The 18,872-nt window shown below is 40.2% G+C and overlaps 1 protein-coding gene across 3 annotated transcripts in view; it reads right to left on the bottom strand.

The window, feature by feature from the left end:
- Window positions 1-17,795, bottom strand: part of PPP2R5C (protein phosphatase 2 regulatory subunit B'gamma) — an 84,031-nt gene extending 66,236 nt beyond the window's left edge. For 2 of the 3 annotated variants that reach the window (XM_075711822.1, XM_075711825.1), the window contains exons 1-3: window positions 17,735-17,795; window positions 15,960-16,025; window positions 1,176-1,335 (exon numbers count right to left, since the gene is read on the bottom strand). In XM_075711822.1, the coding sequence (XP_075567937.1) occupies window positions 1,176-1,335; window positions 15,960-16,025; window positions 17,735-17,761 (253 nt within the window). In that variant the 5' untranslated portion in view covers window positions 17,762-17,795. Of the gene's footprint in view, window positions 1-1,175; window positions 1,336-2,356; window positions 2,365-15,959; window positions 16,026-17,734 lie in introns of those variants that run through there. The other variant, XM_075711827.1, reaches the window with a different exon arrangement.
- Between the last annotated feature and the right edge of the window lie 1,077 nt (window positions 17,796-18,872).

Raw genomic sequence — 18,872 nt, 5'->3', positions numbered from 1 at the left:
TAATGTGTGGTGCTAAATATTCTTATTTACAAATTTAATAAAATAGATTGAAATTCACTAAATTAAATAAACAGCAGTTAAGTCTTGAAAAATTTTAAGCAGCATCTTGTATATAGACTGCTATACTAACATGATGGACAATATTTCATATTCTTTTTGTGAAAACAGTATCTGTGTGAAGAGAAAAATGTTGCAGTCTGACTTGATCTGTAGGAAAAGCAGTATAATTCACACAGGCTGAGAGGCTGGGTTTCTTATTTTCAAGAAGCACTGATGCATTATATCAAGAAAACAACAACCGGAAGAAAAAAAGTCTTATCCCTTGACATTTTCACATTGCTTACAACAGTACTACTCAACGTTTCAGCAATCTATTAGGCTTTTACTGCCAACTTTGAACACTGGAAAGCAGTATGCATCGCACTTCAAAACAGCTTTTTTTTTTTTTTTTTAAATAAACCTTTAGAGCAAATCAGTTGCTCATAAGCAATAGATCAGTACATCTGACCACACCTGGAAAATTCTACCCTAACACTACTACAAGCTACCATAAGCACACTACGCAAACATGTATCTACACAACCGACAGCTAAAATAAAGATGATAAAAGCCATATTAGTAAGAGAAGATTCATCAATCGTCATCATCTTTTCATCACAGATGGCAGTAAATATAATTCTAAAAGTTCACAAAGCTTTAAACTTGGCAAAGGAAAAATTCATATTCACTAAAAAGACACCACTATGCTTGACCCTTGCTCAGGAAAACCAGGCCAATAAATAGCAATAGACCAAGTCTTCTCACAATGCCAAGAGATATTTTAGTACAAATGAAGTAGGGTTTGAGCATGCTGCACTGAGGACAAGTGACTTGGTATTTTGCATAGAGAGCCCAAATATTCTGCTTTTATGTAAGAGGAGTGAATATACTTTCACATAGACATTTCTGGGTTGAAGAAACTTAGATATTTCCTGTACAACACACTGGAAGTCCTCATATAAGGAATGACATAAAAAGAAAAAAAATCCAGTGTGTTTGAGCATGTGAATATGTGCAAGTTTGCACATGTGTATACTTGATATATAATGTAGTATAAGAAGTATGATAGTTGAGAGGCTTCTCTGTCTCATGCCCAAGATCCCCGACAAGGGTTACTCTAATTTAGAAAGACGTACCTTTTAAAGCTGGCAGTTTTTGAAGCTCCCTGTTATTGCTAACATTAAACCTTGAAGAACTCTGACGCTTTTCCTTCTTCAGTACTGTCTGTGGTGCTGGTACTTTGATTTTAGATAGTTGTGCTGGGGGAGGAGCGCTGTTTGATTTTTTGTTTGACACCTGTTTAAAAAGAAATGAAAGCAGTTAATTGCAGCTGAACTTAGAGAGAAAATCTTCTAAAAAACTATTTTTGTTACAGAAACAAATTAAGCAAAATAAGCTTTTAATCAAATTGCTCTATTCATCATCCTCTGAATGTAGAGGATTCTTCTGTTCCCTCTTTTCAGTGTTCATTTCTGTACCATAAGCCTTCATATAGATGGGAACAGATCACCTTGTTACATGCAGTAGCCCATTTATTTGAAGTTACCAGCCAATTGAAAAGAAATTTTCCAATAGTGTAGTTCCTCAGCTACTCTCACCTTTTCCCTGAGAAGTCCATACCTCCAAGGTATTTGGCTGTCTAACTTCAGCTTCAAAGGGATCACAGGACATTGTCTATGTACAGCAGGTGAACCTTTCACTGCCTATTTGTACTGTGCCTCGCTGCCAGAGTCCTAAGCTTGGCTTAGGACATTCAGGCTTTAATATAAAGTTAAAGGAGTGAGTCTTATTATTGTAGTAGGTTCAGCAGCTTCCAAAACATACATGAAGATTTGTAGCAGTTTACTGCCTACTCAGAGCAAGTTGCTTTTACTATAATCATCCTCATCAGATTGTCACTGTACCTCTGTATGAAGTAAATAACATAAAACCAGAAAAATGGTTCCCACCTATAGGTTTCCAGTTTGCTGTTATTTCCCAGACTACACTTGACAGTCTCTCTCAAGCTGAATAAAATGCATCATTAACAAAAGCCTGTCAGAACTTGTGATGCTGCCTTTCTCATTTGTTTTTTGAAGTAGGAAAAGCAGGTTTAAAGTAGGTAATAGTTAACTTTTTACATATGAATAATTTCATGATGTTCTTTACAAGAATGATAAAACATCTAGGAGTGACCTGCACCAAGAATACAGAAACAGCTAAGCAGGAAATCTTACTACAAGTGTTGTAATTCATTTTACAGGACCTTAATTTGCTGTAGAAGCCTTTCAAATTTGCAAACTATTTTACACTGAAGCACACACATCTGAAAATATACCTTGGCACTTTGCTCTTACAGGAAAGACCATATTCTCCTTTTCAGGAAGCACCCATGTGATAAGAAATAGGAAAAAAATCAGATGGGAATGGGATTCGGGGTGGAAAGCAAGCAGTAACGCTGCTACTTTGGCAGTCTGAATGGATTTAATTAGCGTTTTGTTAAGTATAGTAGATATATATGAAAACAGTGTTTCATTCCTGCATGAAATAACATCAATGGCATTTTCATAAGGATATGGCCAAAACAACAGAAACCAACAGAAACTGCTTTTCTTCATGCTCTAAAAAGGATTTCCAGAATAGCTTATTCATCAGCAATTTCCATATGGGCTGGGAGCACATGCATTCAGCGCACATGGAAATGTTACCATACATAAATTTATCTACCTTTAGAATCTCTAAGACAGTAATTTTATTCAAATTTTGTTCTAGTAGCATAACTGGGAGAGAAATCTATATACTTCAAGAATACATTAACAATTGTGTTATATACACACAGTACTTAATATATCGAAGATGTGACCGAAAGCTACATTTAGTTTTCACTGAAAACATTTAAGATGACCATTTTGTGAATTTAGTATTATAACAGCAAAAACCCTTACAGCCTTATAGAACAGATAAGGGGAGACAATACACTGAACACCAGAAGTCTTAGGTTACCAAAAATACTCTAGAACTTGTTTCAGTAAAAAATGGCGTACACTGGCAAGTTAAAAGCATTTATGTACAAGTAATACCTGTTACATTGCATTTTTCAGACTATTTCACTTTTTTAATCCCAAACACTAAATGCTTAAAAACCTTTTTGCTGAAATACAAGTGATCTGCAAGGTAAATTCTATCTGTTAATTCAAGTTAAAAAAAAAAGCATTCCAAATGAAATTAAGAATAGACTAAGCAGAAAGAAAAACAGCACTAAAAATTAGGAAGCAATGACTTACCATGTATTAAACAATAAAAGCTAATTAAGATGCATTATAAACACTATTAAGCACAGCATTAAAAGTATAGAATCCTGTGCAGTGACCCTAATGGTGCTTTTCTGAACTGGCTATCTTCCACTGCCACCTGTTTTTTGTTCATTACCTGGAACAGGAAAAGCCGCTTTCCTGCTTCCTCTATTCGCAAACAAATTCTCAATTTTGAATTAACAAGTGCTCACATGTGCCTGCACACATGCGCACACTACGGTATGCTAAGGTAAGACACACCTCAGGGAACCAAGTATTCTAAATTGCAGATAAATTCTAAAATTAGCCAACAGTAGTTATTTAAGGGGATGGGTAACATTTCTAATTAGAAATGTTGAAAGAACGCGTTTTCTGTTGCTATGGCAACCTCCCATCTAGCAGCGATGACTCCAGTGTAATTCTAGCCCTGAATCACCGGCCAATTTATCCAACAGATTTCCTCCTCCTTTCTACCATCAACCATGATCGTCCCTGCTTTTCAGCCCTGCTCCAGTCATTCAGACAACATCTACCAGAAAGCTACCAAAACAGTTTCCAGTTCATTATTTGAATACTACACTACACAGCTGTACCCCATGACCTCTGCAAGCGGCACTTACGGCACTACCACAAGAGAACTGGCCTCCAGAGCTTGCAGATAACCAGCCCTTGGACAGAAGGGCACCTGGAGAAAGCGAGTTAACGTCAACTTAAGCCACACAGCTCAATCTTAATCACCCCTCCAAAAAGAAAACAAATTCAGACTAACAATTCCGTGTATTCATTTGCTAAAGATTTCAAGGTAACATACTTAACTTTTTATGAAGGTACAGTGCTCATTAGTTCAGATGGAAGAGCCAACCAAACTCAGCTTCTTCCTCCCAGTAACAAACCAAACTACTTCAGAAACCACAACTCATGAGAATAACTGATGGATATTCTGCTAACTCAGTGAACAATTCAACTTATTCGACACCAGAACAGTCAAACTACATATATATTTTTATCAGTTCTCTTCCTGTGACTAGAATGGGAAATACTCATTCTTCCCCTTGTTCTGGCAAACAGCTCCCTCCTACCCAAATGTTTATATACTCATAGACACATTAAATTGCAAAAATGCTGATAAACCCCTAAAAATGTGTACAAATTAGTCTGAAAAAATGTCAGATCAAGAATGTGTTTCTTCAGATCGTAATTAAAACACAACCCTCGGGTTTTCTGATCAATTTAATTTTTAAAAGCTAGAGCTTTATATACTTTTATGAACATTAAGCAATCAGGACCAGTGTGATTCTGACTTAACTTCCACTTTTAACAACTGAAAAAATAAGAGTTTATGTCCCTCAGTTCCCTTAAAATGAATTCAAGAGAGTGAAAAGCAGGGAGGAGAGAAGGAGGTTTCTTGCCAGTAGCAACAGTTCAAGATAGGTAGTCCTTCCTGCATCAAGCAGGATGTGGTACATTCTTTGTCTTAACAAAGTTTTGAGCAAAGCTGGATCCTTCATCCCCACAACACGTACACAGGCAAGTATAGATCAGAGCACAACACTAAGTCTGTGACCAGGGAAAGAAAGATATGAGTAGAACAACCACATCTACAGTTACAGCCAATTTTTCTTCTTAAATTAAATCGATCGTCAAACAGCCCACATGTCAACTTTTACTTTTGGTCAGCCATCTAAGACATGACAGAGAAAGAGTGTTCTGGGATCTGGAAGCAGGGTCTACCCTGCATCCATGTCTGTCAACAAGGCTTTCAGAAGACCCTATTCCTCCCTTCCTGACAGTCCCCCCAAAAAAACTGGTATTCAGGCTGCCTTGACCAAACACAGGCAACCAGAAGAAATCTGTCTGACCTTACCTTTCAAAGCACACTCACTAATAACTGAATTACACCAAAGCACATGAAGTCGTCTGCTCCACAAAATCAAGAGGGCTTCCAAGTCAAGCCTAGAGTGGGGTCAACTCTATAATGATGCAGCAAGCTTTCATACTGCTTTCTAAGACAAACTGGTCAGAGCAGGGTAAGGATTTGAAGATGATAATAAAGTCACCTGGATGCATCTGTCATTCAAGATGAAAAACACTGGATGGCTTACTAGTGACAAAAGTCAGATCACCTCCTAAGCACAAGGCAAGAGAGATTCTCTCTCTCTCTCTGCCTGAGGAAGACATGGTGCTAGGCAGTATTCTATACAGTGTTTCTTGACACAGACCACTAACACTAATCTGCAAATTTCTTCCCTCTAATGAGTATCACCACTGAATTTGAGTTTGTATCAGTGTGTACACCATCCCAGGATGGCAGCAGCAAGCCACGTACCAGCAAGAACTGTGATAAAAACTCTGGATGAGATCTGGATAGGTGAACTTTGTACCAATTAACACATAATTAAGACTCCCTGCAAAACACAGGTACACAAAGCAAAAAGCACAGAACACTTTTTATTAGAATTATTCTGAATCTGAGAACACAGGGAGAATGCTTGTATTAATGCAGAATTAATCCCTTCCTCTTTTCCTTTTGGTACAGTAAGTAGCCTCCATGGATTTATTTTTCATTAAGATAAACAGAGGTCTGATCTACAGCACCCAGAAGAGCTCATTTCTTGCCAAGGCAGCCTCAGAAGGGTCCTATGAAAGCATTCTGGATTATATCTAAAATATACTTACAATAAAGCTGCAATACAATTTACTGAAACTAAATAAAGAACATGAGAAAACATGAAAGGGACATTTACAACTTTATTTTTAAAACTGTATGAGGGCCCAGTATGTAATCAAAATAATTTGGTTATGTATTGGGCCTCAACCTCTTAGCCAATGTAATTAGGCTGAGAAGTTGAACTTAGTCTCTTTATATGAGATCTGAAATCAAAGATCAAGGAGTCAAAACGGGTGGAGAGCAGTTAAGAGCCTTCCATGCAGTTTCTTCCCCTCTGCAGTAACTTCAAAGTAGTGTGAAAATCTCTGAACACTCCAGGAATCTTGAACTGTGCGACAGAGCTCTCTCCTTTGTGGATCTTCATTTACTACTCTGTCTTGGGGGTGCGAACAAGGACAGATCGTATCTGGCATATGGCCCAGTAGCCATCAACCTGATAAATATATCCACAGCATACCTGCAGAGGTGGGCTGGTGGTGTTAGATTAGCAGTTGGGACCAAGGCAAATTGTTCAAGACAGCACGCTACCAGGAGAGCAGTATTTGTCAGCTGATTTCAGTGCTGTGTTGTTAACACCACCAGTTCAACATGCCTTCCAATAGGACAACATCAGAATAAACTCTTGTTATTATGGTATAAAAGATATGTCTTGACAGAACTATCCAGACAGTCTGCAATAATTCTAGTTCATGCAAGTAGTGCCCAATCGCAGGAGTTTGTTATGGAGCAACTGGCTACGTTCTTTAACATCAGTATTTTCAATCGACAGAGACTCAGTGCAAACTGTACAGAGCTTGATATGAATTCTTAATCATCCGGACACAGAAAAAGGTGCATTGATCCATAAATAACCCTATTAAAAAAAGCAGGGAAACAATATGCTTGTTGGGTACCATTTTGGATGGCATACAGTTCTGAGGTTCTCACTTTGCTGAAGATTCTTGCTACTATGCCATTATTGTTCACTAGTTTCACCACCACAAGATTTTTTGGACAGACAACTTATGGAGGAGCCTCTGGAGATGCAGCTTATGGTGCTGAAGGCTTTGGTTGGTTTCACAAAGACTGCAATTTAGATTTCTATTGTTTTTCCACAACAAAATAATTTGCCAGAATGATACCTGTATTGGCCTGCTAGAGTGATCTTTGCAGCTGCCTTTCTACCAAATATGTTTATTATCATTAAAGATTCTCTCAGTGGTTAAGATACAGTGGATAGTACAGTGGTAGCCTCAGCATAACTTATTATGTTTTTATTCAGTAAGCTAGCAAGAGCTGCATCCTAAAGCTTTGAGGATCCATGTTATTACAACAATAAACGAAAAGATTAACTTTTCAGCTGGGTGATGATGACAAAGTTTACATATTTTAGCACACTAATCAGCACTCACTGATTTACATTGTCATATTTGTCTAGCAACTGCGATTTTGCATTTACATATAGCAATGCTACTGCTGGCTATTCTTGATGTCTAATTATGGAGTTCCATTAGTGTTTTTGTCAGAATTGAGTTGAATTGCATCGGTGACTGGGAAGTTCCCTACGAGCAGCGAGGTCATCTGGCCCTCCTCACTGTGGAGGGGTGCCCACGGCAAGTTTGACAGTCACAGACCATTTTAGAAGACTGATCTACAATTTGGTGAAGCTCTTCCGCCTTTCTTGATGACATTTATTTTTCACGACACAAAGTATTGCTTGTATTTCCTGTTAGCTGCTTACACACAAGGCTCAAATTTTATCTTCTAAAGAATTGTATCATCACAGCTTTGTGCAACACACTTTACTTGCAACACATCAAACCAATCCTGACAATTGCCAAAGATGTCTCAGCTTGGTGTGCTGCATCCTTGACATTCTTGCACTGTATTTTTACATTCATAGTTAAACATCAGTAGCATAAGGCTTGGTTTCTATTTGCTCCTTATAAACTTAATTCTGTTTTAACTAGTTTATTCCAGGAACAAACTGACATTTGATTCCTTTCAGTCAGAGCTCAGATGTGCAGCCTGAGGTTGTAGAATATTGGCAAAAATGATAGGGTGCCCAGGCTCAGACTGTAAGCAGATTCACACTGTTTTGCATTTGCTGAAACACCACCATCAGTGAGCACCTGGTACTTCACAAACATAGGCAGCAAAGCACCATTTGTTTCTTAATGCATGTTCTATAGTGGAACTTCAAAGAAACAAATGCCCCCAAAAAAGTAGAATTTGTTACCTGCAACCGTCAGTTAGCTAATTGAATATGATTAAAACCAGATAATGGCATAAACATTATTTCAAAACATTTATATAAATACAGATACAAAGAATCTGAGTAAATCATGGCCTGGCTTAAATTACTTCAGTTCTTGATTTTCAATTGTAATTTCTCTGACCAGCCTGAATACCGTTGTACTTCTTTTTATATACACACACATATATGTAAGGTTCCCACATTTGAAGGAAAACACACACACACAAACACATCTCATTTGCTTTAAGCCCCAACTCCTATACTGTAAGTTTTAATTATATAAAGCTATTGATGAGCTAAGGCTACTGTATATGTGGCTTTACCAATGATGTCTGTATTCTTGTTCTCCCTGATCCATTCATAGTAGTCTCTCACTTCACATACTCATATGGAAATCTTTTTTGCTTCACTCCCTGCCCCTCAATTTGTATTAGATGCTATATAAGAGTTACAGTCCATGACAAGGTTCCTGGGTATTTCAGTAATATAACAACAGCCTTGACCACTTCTAAAGAACTGTTACACCAAATCATTGCACCTCTCACCACGCTTTTATTTTACATGTCACTAGAAAAGTTTACTTTTCAGTACTTCAGACTGCTAAACTGAGCAGTGATGAGAAAGTGTATTAAATTATAGTCACTATAAAGGTGTAGCAAATGATAATATTTGGCAGTCATCTTTCAAGACTTATATTCAGGATCAGGGAAGGATTATGTTCCTAGAATGTCTTGGTTTTTTTTAAATAAATTGGCCCCAAAAGCCTGGTGGGGGTGGGGAGGGGGCAGCAGGACAACGGACAGACAAAACACAAAAAACCAAAGCTTACCATCCCACTTCTAGATTTACAAATTTACTCTGGCTTCAGATGAAATTGAGGGGAAAAAAACCAAACAAGATTTAATGTTTGTAAAGTTGGTGAACATATGGATGGATTCAACAGCTACCTAGTTTTTCTTACTATTTGTATTCTCTATGGAAAAACTGTATTAATAATTCTGTATTATACACATACATTAATGAACACCTGAGTCCTTTCAAAGTTTAAGGAGCAGTAGGCCTTAACAGTTAGGAAAAAAGATTAAGAGAAACAATTTGAAACAAAGAATGAAAAGGATTTCTTCAGTTTACAAACTGCCAATACCCATTTTTGAAAACCACTTTACTCCTTTTGATTAGAAGAGCCTTCACCTTCACTGCTGTGTTTCTATTCAGGAAGGATTCAGAGAGTTTAAAAGCATGATTAGGAAGTGGAGGATAGCAAGTACTAAAACAAACCACAAACCAAAGACCTCACACATCATATGTTACACAAATAGTCGTCAGTCTTGTGTAAGAACTAGAAGGGCATAGGATCCTGTTTTCAGAAGCATCTCCTTTTAGGTAACAAAATACTTGTACACAGCACTGTTTGGTACACTTCTTTAATCAATTCAATTGGTTTTAAAAGCATAATATTAAAGTTACATAACAAACACTGTTAAGGCAACCTCTTTCACTAATCAGTATTAAGGTTTGCTTTGGATGTAGAAGGAAATTCCAATTCCCAAAACCAAAAAGGCAAGATGTCAATAAAAACTGGAAATAGGAAACTACAGACATTAAAACCAAACAAAAAAACTGCATAGCTGTTTTAAGAGTAACACATGGTGCCTCCTTCTAGTCAGCAAATAGCACCTCATTTAATACTAAGGTTGTAATCACTTGCTACACTTAAGTATTTTTCAATGGTTATATCAATGCATTAAAAAAAACCAAACCAACCCTCTCTAGGAAAGAAAATCAGAACTGCAAGCCATGAACAAAAGTTAGTTTTCAAAGTAATTTTTTAAAAGAAGTTGGCATACCAGTTTAAAGACAAACAAAAAAACCTCCAAAGCCCACAGACTTCATTTACATAGCTGATACAAGAAAAAATCCATCCTGAATTTATATGCAGTTTTGGTTTAAAGTCCTATTTTTCTAATGTTAGAAGTAAAATCCCAAACCAATAGCCCTAGAAAGCTTCAGAAAACAGGTCTAGCACTGTCCATTTATAGCCATTCTGCAATTCAAACTTGAGAGGACTAGTTGTTCAAAATTTCAAATTCATTTCATAATATGAGTATCTGTCTTCTTCCAAATAAAAGAAGACCAATTTCCAAATCAGTTTTATCTACTGCATGGGACTGACTCATGAAAACACTGGCTACTCCACCTATCCGTCCAGCTGGGACATAGTACTGAATACATACTGAAGAAACAGCTAGGGTACAGCTAGGTTTGTTATGTGCTGTATACACCAGAAAAACACAGCTTATTGATTTGGCCCACTGAAAACTTGGGGGTTTGGGGATGCTTTATTACAGGCTATCAGCCATTCCTGATCGAGATGGCTATATAAACTGGCATCAAACTGAGGGTATGGTAGGGAGTACTACCCAAACCCTTAAACCACTGTTTTATGTTATAAATATATTAATACTTCACTTCAGGCATTAAAAGAGATAAATCCGATCTATGCTAAAGATATCTCTTTGTAAAAGACATCTGCTTCTATGAATAACAACAAATAGAGAAGAATCTTATACCTCAAATATGCTGAACTCAACAAATCCAAAAATGCTGTGCCACAGAGTGACAGAGATTGCCCATCTAACAATAATAATGGAAAAGACCTTAAATGACAGCTGCTTTATATAAGTGACAATAAATATATATACACTGAATCACATGCAAGTACAAATTAGCATACTAAGTTAAAACAGGATAATCTCAGCTGATTGAAAAGTTCTGTAGCAAGAAGATATTTCCAGAAATTATCTAGGAGCAGTCCTAGTCCTAATACATGTGAACAAGCTGGGGGGAAACAACCCCAGAACTTTTGGAAAGGTATTCTCCCCTTCCCTCCCCTGCAAACCTCAAGCTCCTCTGCTGTAGTCCCTAATGAGTTGCCTATTAAGTACTTAACTGTGCTAAGACTTTAAAATATAACTTTAAAAATTCTGAAGTTGAAAAATCTAGTCACAAGCTAGACACTGTGTAAGTCTCCATACAGTGTCTTCAAGGTCAGATCAGGTACGTTTGTTTCTCAGGGTTACTAATAACTGGTACAGCACCTTAAATAGCATTGCAATGAAAACCACAACCAGGAAACGTGAGAAAAATAAGCAACAGTATATAGAAAATATGCAGTCAACTTTCTAAATAACTTGCTGCTACTGATCACAGGAACCTGTTGACACAAAAAATGCTGGACTTACTGCTTTTGTCTATTCCTAGTTTTCCTTTTAACATTAGGATACTTCTACATATGATCCCTAAGAAACCCACACAGAACCATCAACGCCACTTCTACTCCCCATCCCTTTTTTAATTTATTATTTTTAAGGAAAGTGGCAATCATATGTGCACATGTAAGCAGCAAAAGAAGTAATGAGAACATGGATAGTCTTTCCCCCACTGTGTGGTGGCTAATATAGGAAAGGTGATCACAGAGAACTGGATAGCCACCTCTCAAGGTTCTTTCAGAGAGATGAAAATCCTTACTTTTGCTGAAGGTATTTTAAAGATGGCCCATTAGAGAGAGATTTCTGTAATTCTGTTACCATTCGCAAAAAATACTACCATTATGCTGAAAAGCTTAAGAAATTAACTTTTAAATAAAAGAGGCTTCATAAAGCAGAGAAGAAAAACCTCTGAAAACAAAGCCTGACAAAATTGCTGCACTGGAAGCTATTACCAGTGTTTAATAAATCTACCAAAAAGTGATGGCTGCAAGACACTGGCAGGACAGAAGCATGGATCAGTACTTAAAGCTTTTTTTAATTTTTTTTTTTAAATTGGTTTCAACAGTGATTATAGTCTGACATTAACAACACATGCTGTCAATAAATCAAGCAATTTCTTGCATGGCATGAAAACTGGCCAATGCAGTTTGTATTTTATTACATTTTGATTTGTTTGTATTCAATAAAAACACCTTTAAAGTAGAAAGAACCAACCAGGGCAGCGCATGGAAACAGTGAGATAATGCACACAAACACACACTCCTCAAACCACATTAGTCTTCCGTCCGCTGTTCTGCATGGCAGAAGAACTTGAAGAAAGAATTATGATTTCTGTTCTTGTTTGTTGAAAGTCACCAAGCCAATACTTTCTTAAACAACAAAAGTAGTCTTTCCCATCTACAGACTACTCAGCACCTAGATTCAAAATGAATACAGTTTTAAATTTGGAAGTTTCATGCCTTCCTAAACCAGTCCAGCTAGACCTAGAAGAAGCTATCGCTCCCAGTCACCTACTACTGCCTTGGATGAAAGGTTACCAGCTACTTCTGACCCTTCCATCCCCCGGGTGAACCACAACAGTGAATTGTCCAAGTGCTCCTAGACCACTGCAGTGATTGGTGAAAAGTGCAAGTTTTAGCACATACATTCCCACAGGCAAAGACAGACAGCAATAAGAGTCTATAGGGTTAAAATTTTAACTTCCTTCCCCTATGGTTGTATTTGAAAACTACTGTTAAAGTACTGTACAAAACAGTGGAATTTTTAGAAGTGTTAGGTTTTTGCTAGAGATAGACGACAGTAATGTTTCTCAACAATCATTAACTATTACCAAGCCACCTCTTTCTAAAGAAATTGGACTGACCATAGCTACTACTGCCTTAACTCAAAAGGAGACTTTCACGCCCCTGTGACAAAACAGAACTCTACAACAAAGCTTATCTGTGAGGCAAGTTAACTTCTGCAAAGGCCAGTTAGGTCACAGGGAATACATCCACAAGTTACTAAGTGTTGGCATAGCAAAGCCCCACACCTGGGCATTTTTTCTTTTTGTTATTATTATATCCTGGACTAATTACTGAAGTAAGAGGTTATACTTAAAGGAATCGATTCAGTTCTTCTGGAAACTATTTAGTCTAATTCATTAATGTTTGCTAACAGGTTACAAACTGAAGTTAGATGGGAGCTTAATCGTATTAGCTCTTTTCTTGAGTGTTCAAAAAGCAAACAATATGGGAAACTGGAATAATTGCATTAGGGTACAGAACAACAAGGTGCCCTCACCTCATACATACTGTGCATTTCTGGTACCTCCTTCTCAAAAAGGAGAACAGCACACGTGAACAGAGAAGGACAATCAAAGTAATGGAAGTCCTTCCAGCTAGGGGAGATTAAGCAGGGCTTGGGGGGGGGGCCACCTACAATTTTTTTTTTTTTTTTAAACAGAATCTACAGGATTCTTTGAGATTTAAATGAAGAGGACTTCAGTAGGTGACCCATGTGCTGCAGCTACTATTTAGTATTTCTGCAAGTACTACATGCTTATGGGCTATTGCTGAAATTTTCAAACCAAGACAAGCATCAGCTTAAGTCACTTTCACCCCCTTTTATGGGGTGGGCATCCTGAGCTGGCATACCAGGAATCATTTCAATCCCTCTTCAAACTTGCTGTACAGATTCACTCAACTGAAATCTTATTTCCCTGACTGCAAGACAGGAAAAACACTTGTTCATTTTTGTAAATATTAAGATCTGTTGTACTTTTTTATCTATGGAAGACCAAGGCATCATGAATTTAGTTAAGTGCTATAAAAGTGCCTATAAATAAAGCATTTGTGGGATGCTGCTGCTTGTGTTGTCCCTGTTCTTTGAATAGCAGACAGTTTCTAGTCTTTACAATCTGTCGTTTGCATTAAATGCATATGCATTAAATGCATTTTGAGGAAAAAAATTAACCAGCATATTTCCAAATCTACTCATAATCTAGAAGATTTTTAAAAAGCCATGTTAAAACACATGTACAAGGAAATTGAAGACAGCCTTCTTTAAAGAAATAAACCAAACAAACCCTAAAAATGTATTAACAGTGTGTTCCAGAATATTTCTATGTTTACTAATCTTCACGATGTTAACAAATAGCCTCTTTTCTGCTCATATAAGCACCAGCTAACATGCATCATGATTACAGCCAGTCACATTAGAATGCAAAGTCTACATTACTATTTGTGAGCAATTATTCTATTAATTAAGTTAATGAGTCAAGCACTGAGGTGTTCAAAATTGTATGGAGACTAAATAATGCCCACTGGGAATGGCAATTGCAGTATATGGGCCAGTCACATTCCCAGTCCCTTTCCCATTCTGTCCCTACTCACATATGATCAAGTTGTCACAGATAACAAGTAAACTGTACTTTTCATTGGGAATTCTACCTGGAAGGACAACTGAAAAAGAAAAATGCATGAACACTACAAGATATTCTCCCACTGAGATTCATCTCTCACATTTTAAGTTAAAAAAAAGCTAGATCTCCAAACACAGGAAGAAATTACAAAGAAAACCACATATACATTTTCAGTTAACATTTAAAGCTCTCCACTAATTAACTATGGGAGCTTTACACTTATCCTGAAGTACAAACAAGGAATAAGAAAATCAGTTTTGGTCTCAGGAGCTTGTCATTCAAGAAGCTTGAGAAAATGACTGGTCAAATGCACAGCAATGATGCTGATAATGACGAGCCTTACAATTACACAGGAACTAAAATTACAGCCAAGAAGTAATACTCTTTTTAACATCACAGCAGTATACTGTGAAGACAGAACATATCACAACAAAGTACATCTATTTACACCATTATAAACATCTACAGTGATACATTTCTTATCTCATTCTAAGAGCTTTCCTAGCAGCAAGGATCCCTCCTAGTAGCTAGGTGCCCTGCACCAAAACTCAATCACTTTCTTACCTGAATTTGCCAAAATATTGAAGTTTACAAGCTTTAATAATCTTAATTTGACAGTAGCATGCAACATTCTGCACAACAAACATATGAAAACTCATTGAAGTGCATTCAGAAAGAGTATACTAAATATTCCCACCCGCCTACCTCCAACAGTCATTTCAGGGAGGGAAAAAGAGTAAAGCTGGATGAGTATTTTGTTCTCAAACATTATCTTTTAGTATCAAGACATGTAGTTTAGAGGCTGAAATACATAAACTTTTCAGTGTAGCATTTTACATTCAGGCTGGTATGAACATTTTAAAGGAAATGTCAGAATCCACCTGAGCAGTGGATTTCCAAATTTATTAATTCTGAGTTTCTGGATTACTGTGGGAAAGGGAGTGAATCATGATTTAATCAACCCCTTTCAAGTCACTGCACCTTGCTGGTGGGCACAAGAGAGCACAATACAGAAGTGGGAAAAAAGAAAAAATCAGCATCAACAACAGAATAATCAGTCAAAAATGGAGCACTCCATTTATATACCTATAAAAAGAAATTACACAACAAAACAACTGGCAGCCTTTGATTAAGCCTAAAGTCTTCTGACAATATAACAGACTACTGACACTTAATTGACATGCCAAAATCAACAGTTTGAGAGAAGAGCGCTCTGGGAATTATAACGAACAATAAAAACAGTAATGAGCAATTAGAAGACAAGCTCAAAAGCTCACAATAAGTCTAGAAAATAAGATAGATGTATGCCTCATAATCAAAAAGGAAATAGATTAATATTTAAGACCGTAGCAAGCAAGTAAGTATTTATTTAGTCTAAATAAAATTAACTTCCTCAAAAGCATCTTCTCTTAAGTCTTAAAAACACTTCTTGTCAAATACCAGGGCAGTAGTTCCACAACCACCTCTCATGTCAAAATTACAACAACCTAGAAAAACTTAAAACACTCTTCAAAAGTCATGAAAGTCATGACAAATTTGCCTGGAAAAAGACTACTATTTTAGTAATATTTACCTCGTGTTCCTGGTTATCTTGTCCATCCTTGCCACTTTTTCCACTCTTGGCTGATTTTGGAGGTTCCTGAAAAAAAGAAGTTTGCAGTCTCAGTTACTTTGAAAAGGAGATCTAGATAGATTTTCAAGTTGAGAAACTAGGCTTTTTTTTTTTTTTTAGACACTCACTAAATATTAAAATTGACATGACAAAAATTATACTGTTTTATTGGAAGATCTTAATACTGAACTATCAGTCTCAACGAAGCTGCTTTAAACATTTTTCATCTGCAGAAAGGTTTTTGAATTTTATTTATGCCTCAAAATCCACCCATAAAATATATAAGCATAAGCTTTCATATAGGTAAACAGGCAGGGACAAAAAAAATACAAGTGATTTGAACCATGTCTAAGAACTTACCCTTGCTGTCTTTGGTTTTTAGCTTCAGGAATATTTATGTTTAGTTTAGCTTTGAAACTCGCATCAGTGCAGTACACATTTTGTACTCGATTATTTTGCCTGTTCTAGGGGCTAGAAAGTCTAGTATTAGAAGTAGGCTCACAACTCAAATTTTTTCCTCCCAGCATCGTACTTAACTTGCAACCTTCATCCATACCATATCTTTGACATTTGTTATTCTCAGAAAAGTAAAATAAAGTCCGAATGTTTTTAATATCAAAGGTGGCAAGGATATTGGAAAAAGTTAAAACAAACCCCCACAAACCACAACACCCAACATCCCTGTATCTAATTTTAAAACTATGTTGAAATAAAAGACACACAGAAGTCAACCAAATAGAAAAGGTCTAGAGGGACAGCAGCTGGATGAGGCAGACTGTATATGTATACTTCACTGTTTCTGACTTCCACTCATATGGCTAATTGCCTATCACACAAAATAAAATGCAACCCAGTTAACTTCCTGTTGGATTTATAAGCTTTCTGCGAACATTGCTTCTGCAAGCCCCTTTCGCGGCTGCCAGACAAGTCACTCCTGGGAGCACCGGGGGAAACTGAGGCAAAGCGGGGCCGAAGCTAGACCCGCTCCCAGGGTCAGGAGGAGGAGGCGAAAAGCTTCCGAGTGGCGAGCGATGCTCCTTAAGTGCCCATGGTGATCCCCCAAGCACAACTTCGGCTGCAGCCAGAGCCACGCAGCAGCGAAACTTCCCGGGACGCGGACCGGGCAAGCAGCTGTGGGGACAGGACCCCCCCAGCCCTGCCGCCACGGAGAACCCCCCTTCCCGCCCCACAACGCGCCCGGGCCGGCCCCGAAGCAAGACACCCCCTCCCAGCTCACCCTTCCGCCAGGCACGGCTGAGGACACGTTTCCCATCCCCTCCCTCCAGCACTCCCCCGCACGCCAAAGCCGCGGCCTCCCTCCACCGACTCCCTCCCCCCGGCTGCCCCCAACTCCGCGCCCGCCCGCCGCGGGCTCCGCGGCCCCGCTTCAGGGGGGCTGAGCCCCGGGGCCCGGCGAGACGATGCAGGGACGCCCCCCTCCCCCGGCCGCCACGGCACCCCCCGGAGTAGGCCCCACGGGAGCTGCCCCCTCCCCAGTACCCGGCGCCCGGGGGAAGGCAGGGGGCCGGCGTACAGCGGCGAGGGGAGGGGGCTGCCCCTCGCCCGGCTCTCCGCAGCAGCGGGGAGCGCCCCGCCGGCCCCCTCGGCGCCGGGCTCCGCTCGCCGCCGCCCCCGGCACCCCGCCGCGCTCTGCCCCAGGCCCCTCCTCCCCGCGGGGCCTGCGCCCCACAGCCTCCCCGCGGGGCCCGGGCCCACCCACGACCCCACCGACTCACTTTCTCCTTCTTGTTTTTATTCGGCATGGCCGCCCCACGCGCCGCGGCCGGAGAGGCGCAGCCCCCGGCGGCCCCGCTCCGCGCTGCGCCCGCCCCGCGCTGCCGCCACCGCCGCCGCTCCCCCCGTCCTCGGCACGGCGGCGCCGCGGCCCTGGCCCTCCTCCGCCCCCCGCCCGCGGGGAGCGCCCCGCTGCCTCCCCATTGGCTGGCCCCGTCACGTGAGCCGCAGCGCCCGCAGCGTCACCTCGTAGGCGGGGCCTGCGGCGGCGCCCCGCCCCTCACCCCTCCCGTCACCGCCGAAGGGCGGCGGGGCCGGCGCCGCGGCTCCGCTTGCTCCGCCCGCGCTGCGGGGCGGGCCCCGGGGCTGCCGCACGCCTCGGGGCGGGCCCCGCGGCTGGGGCTGGGCCGCCCCCGCGTCCCAATCCCGCCGCCTCTCTGAGGGGAAGCGGCGGGGCCGGCTGGGGCGTGCTCAGCGCCCCGGGCCTCCGGCAGATCTCCCGCAGCCGGTGGCGCCCCGTGGGAGGTGAGGCCCCTCCAGCCCCCCGAGCCCGAGCTGCCCACCGGAGCCCGCTCTTGCGGGAGGGGTCTGGGCTCCGCCGCTGTGGATGCAGGGGAGGGCGGGACCGCCGGGCGGGGTCCGGGAGCCCGTCACTGGAGAGCGGCACATGTTTAAGGAAGAGAAAAAAAAAAAACAACAACAAAAAACCCCACCGCACAATATAGGGCGTATCTGAAGCATGCTGGCCCTCTCATACAAATCCAGTGTGGTCATCATCAGTTTGAGGACTTCAATATATGCTTGCAGTATATGGGTAAGGAAAAGGTGAGCTTTGCATAGTTGCAGCCTGATTTTATAACACTATCTTTATCCCTTGTTTGTTTTTAAAAGCCTGGGCGCAGATGTGTTTGTTTTCACGATGCCCACCTGTACCAGAGATCGTTTTTTTCAAACAAATCGCTCTTTAATCTCTCAAAGCCCGAATGCAAAAATCAGAACAATCTTCTGAGATGAAAGAAGAAAGGTGTGTATCCTTCATCTGGAAAATTCACAAACTGTGTTTATCGTATGGACAGATTAAGCCTCAAATTACCATTAGCTGAGGAAAAAGCAGAGGGAATATTGATACTCATAATAATG

This window comes from Pelecanus crispus, chromosome 6 (assembly GCF_030463565.1).
Source record: "Pelecanus crispus isolate bPelCri1 chromosome 6, bPelCri1.pri, whole genome shotgun sequence".
Taxonomy (NCBI): Eukaryota; Metazoa; Chordata; class Aves; order Pelecaniformes; family Pelecanidae; genus Pelecanus; species Pelecanus crispus.
This window is presented reverse-complemented; position numbering and strand designations above follow the sequence as displayed.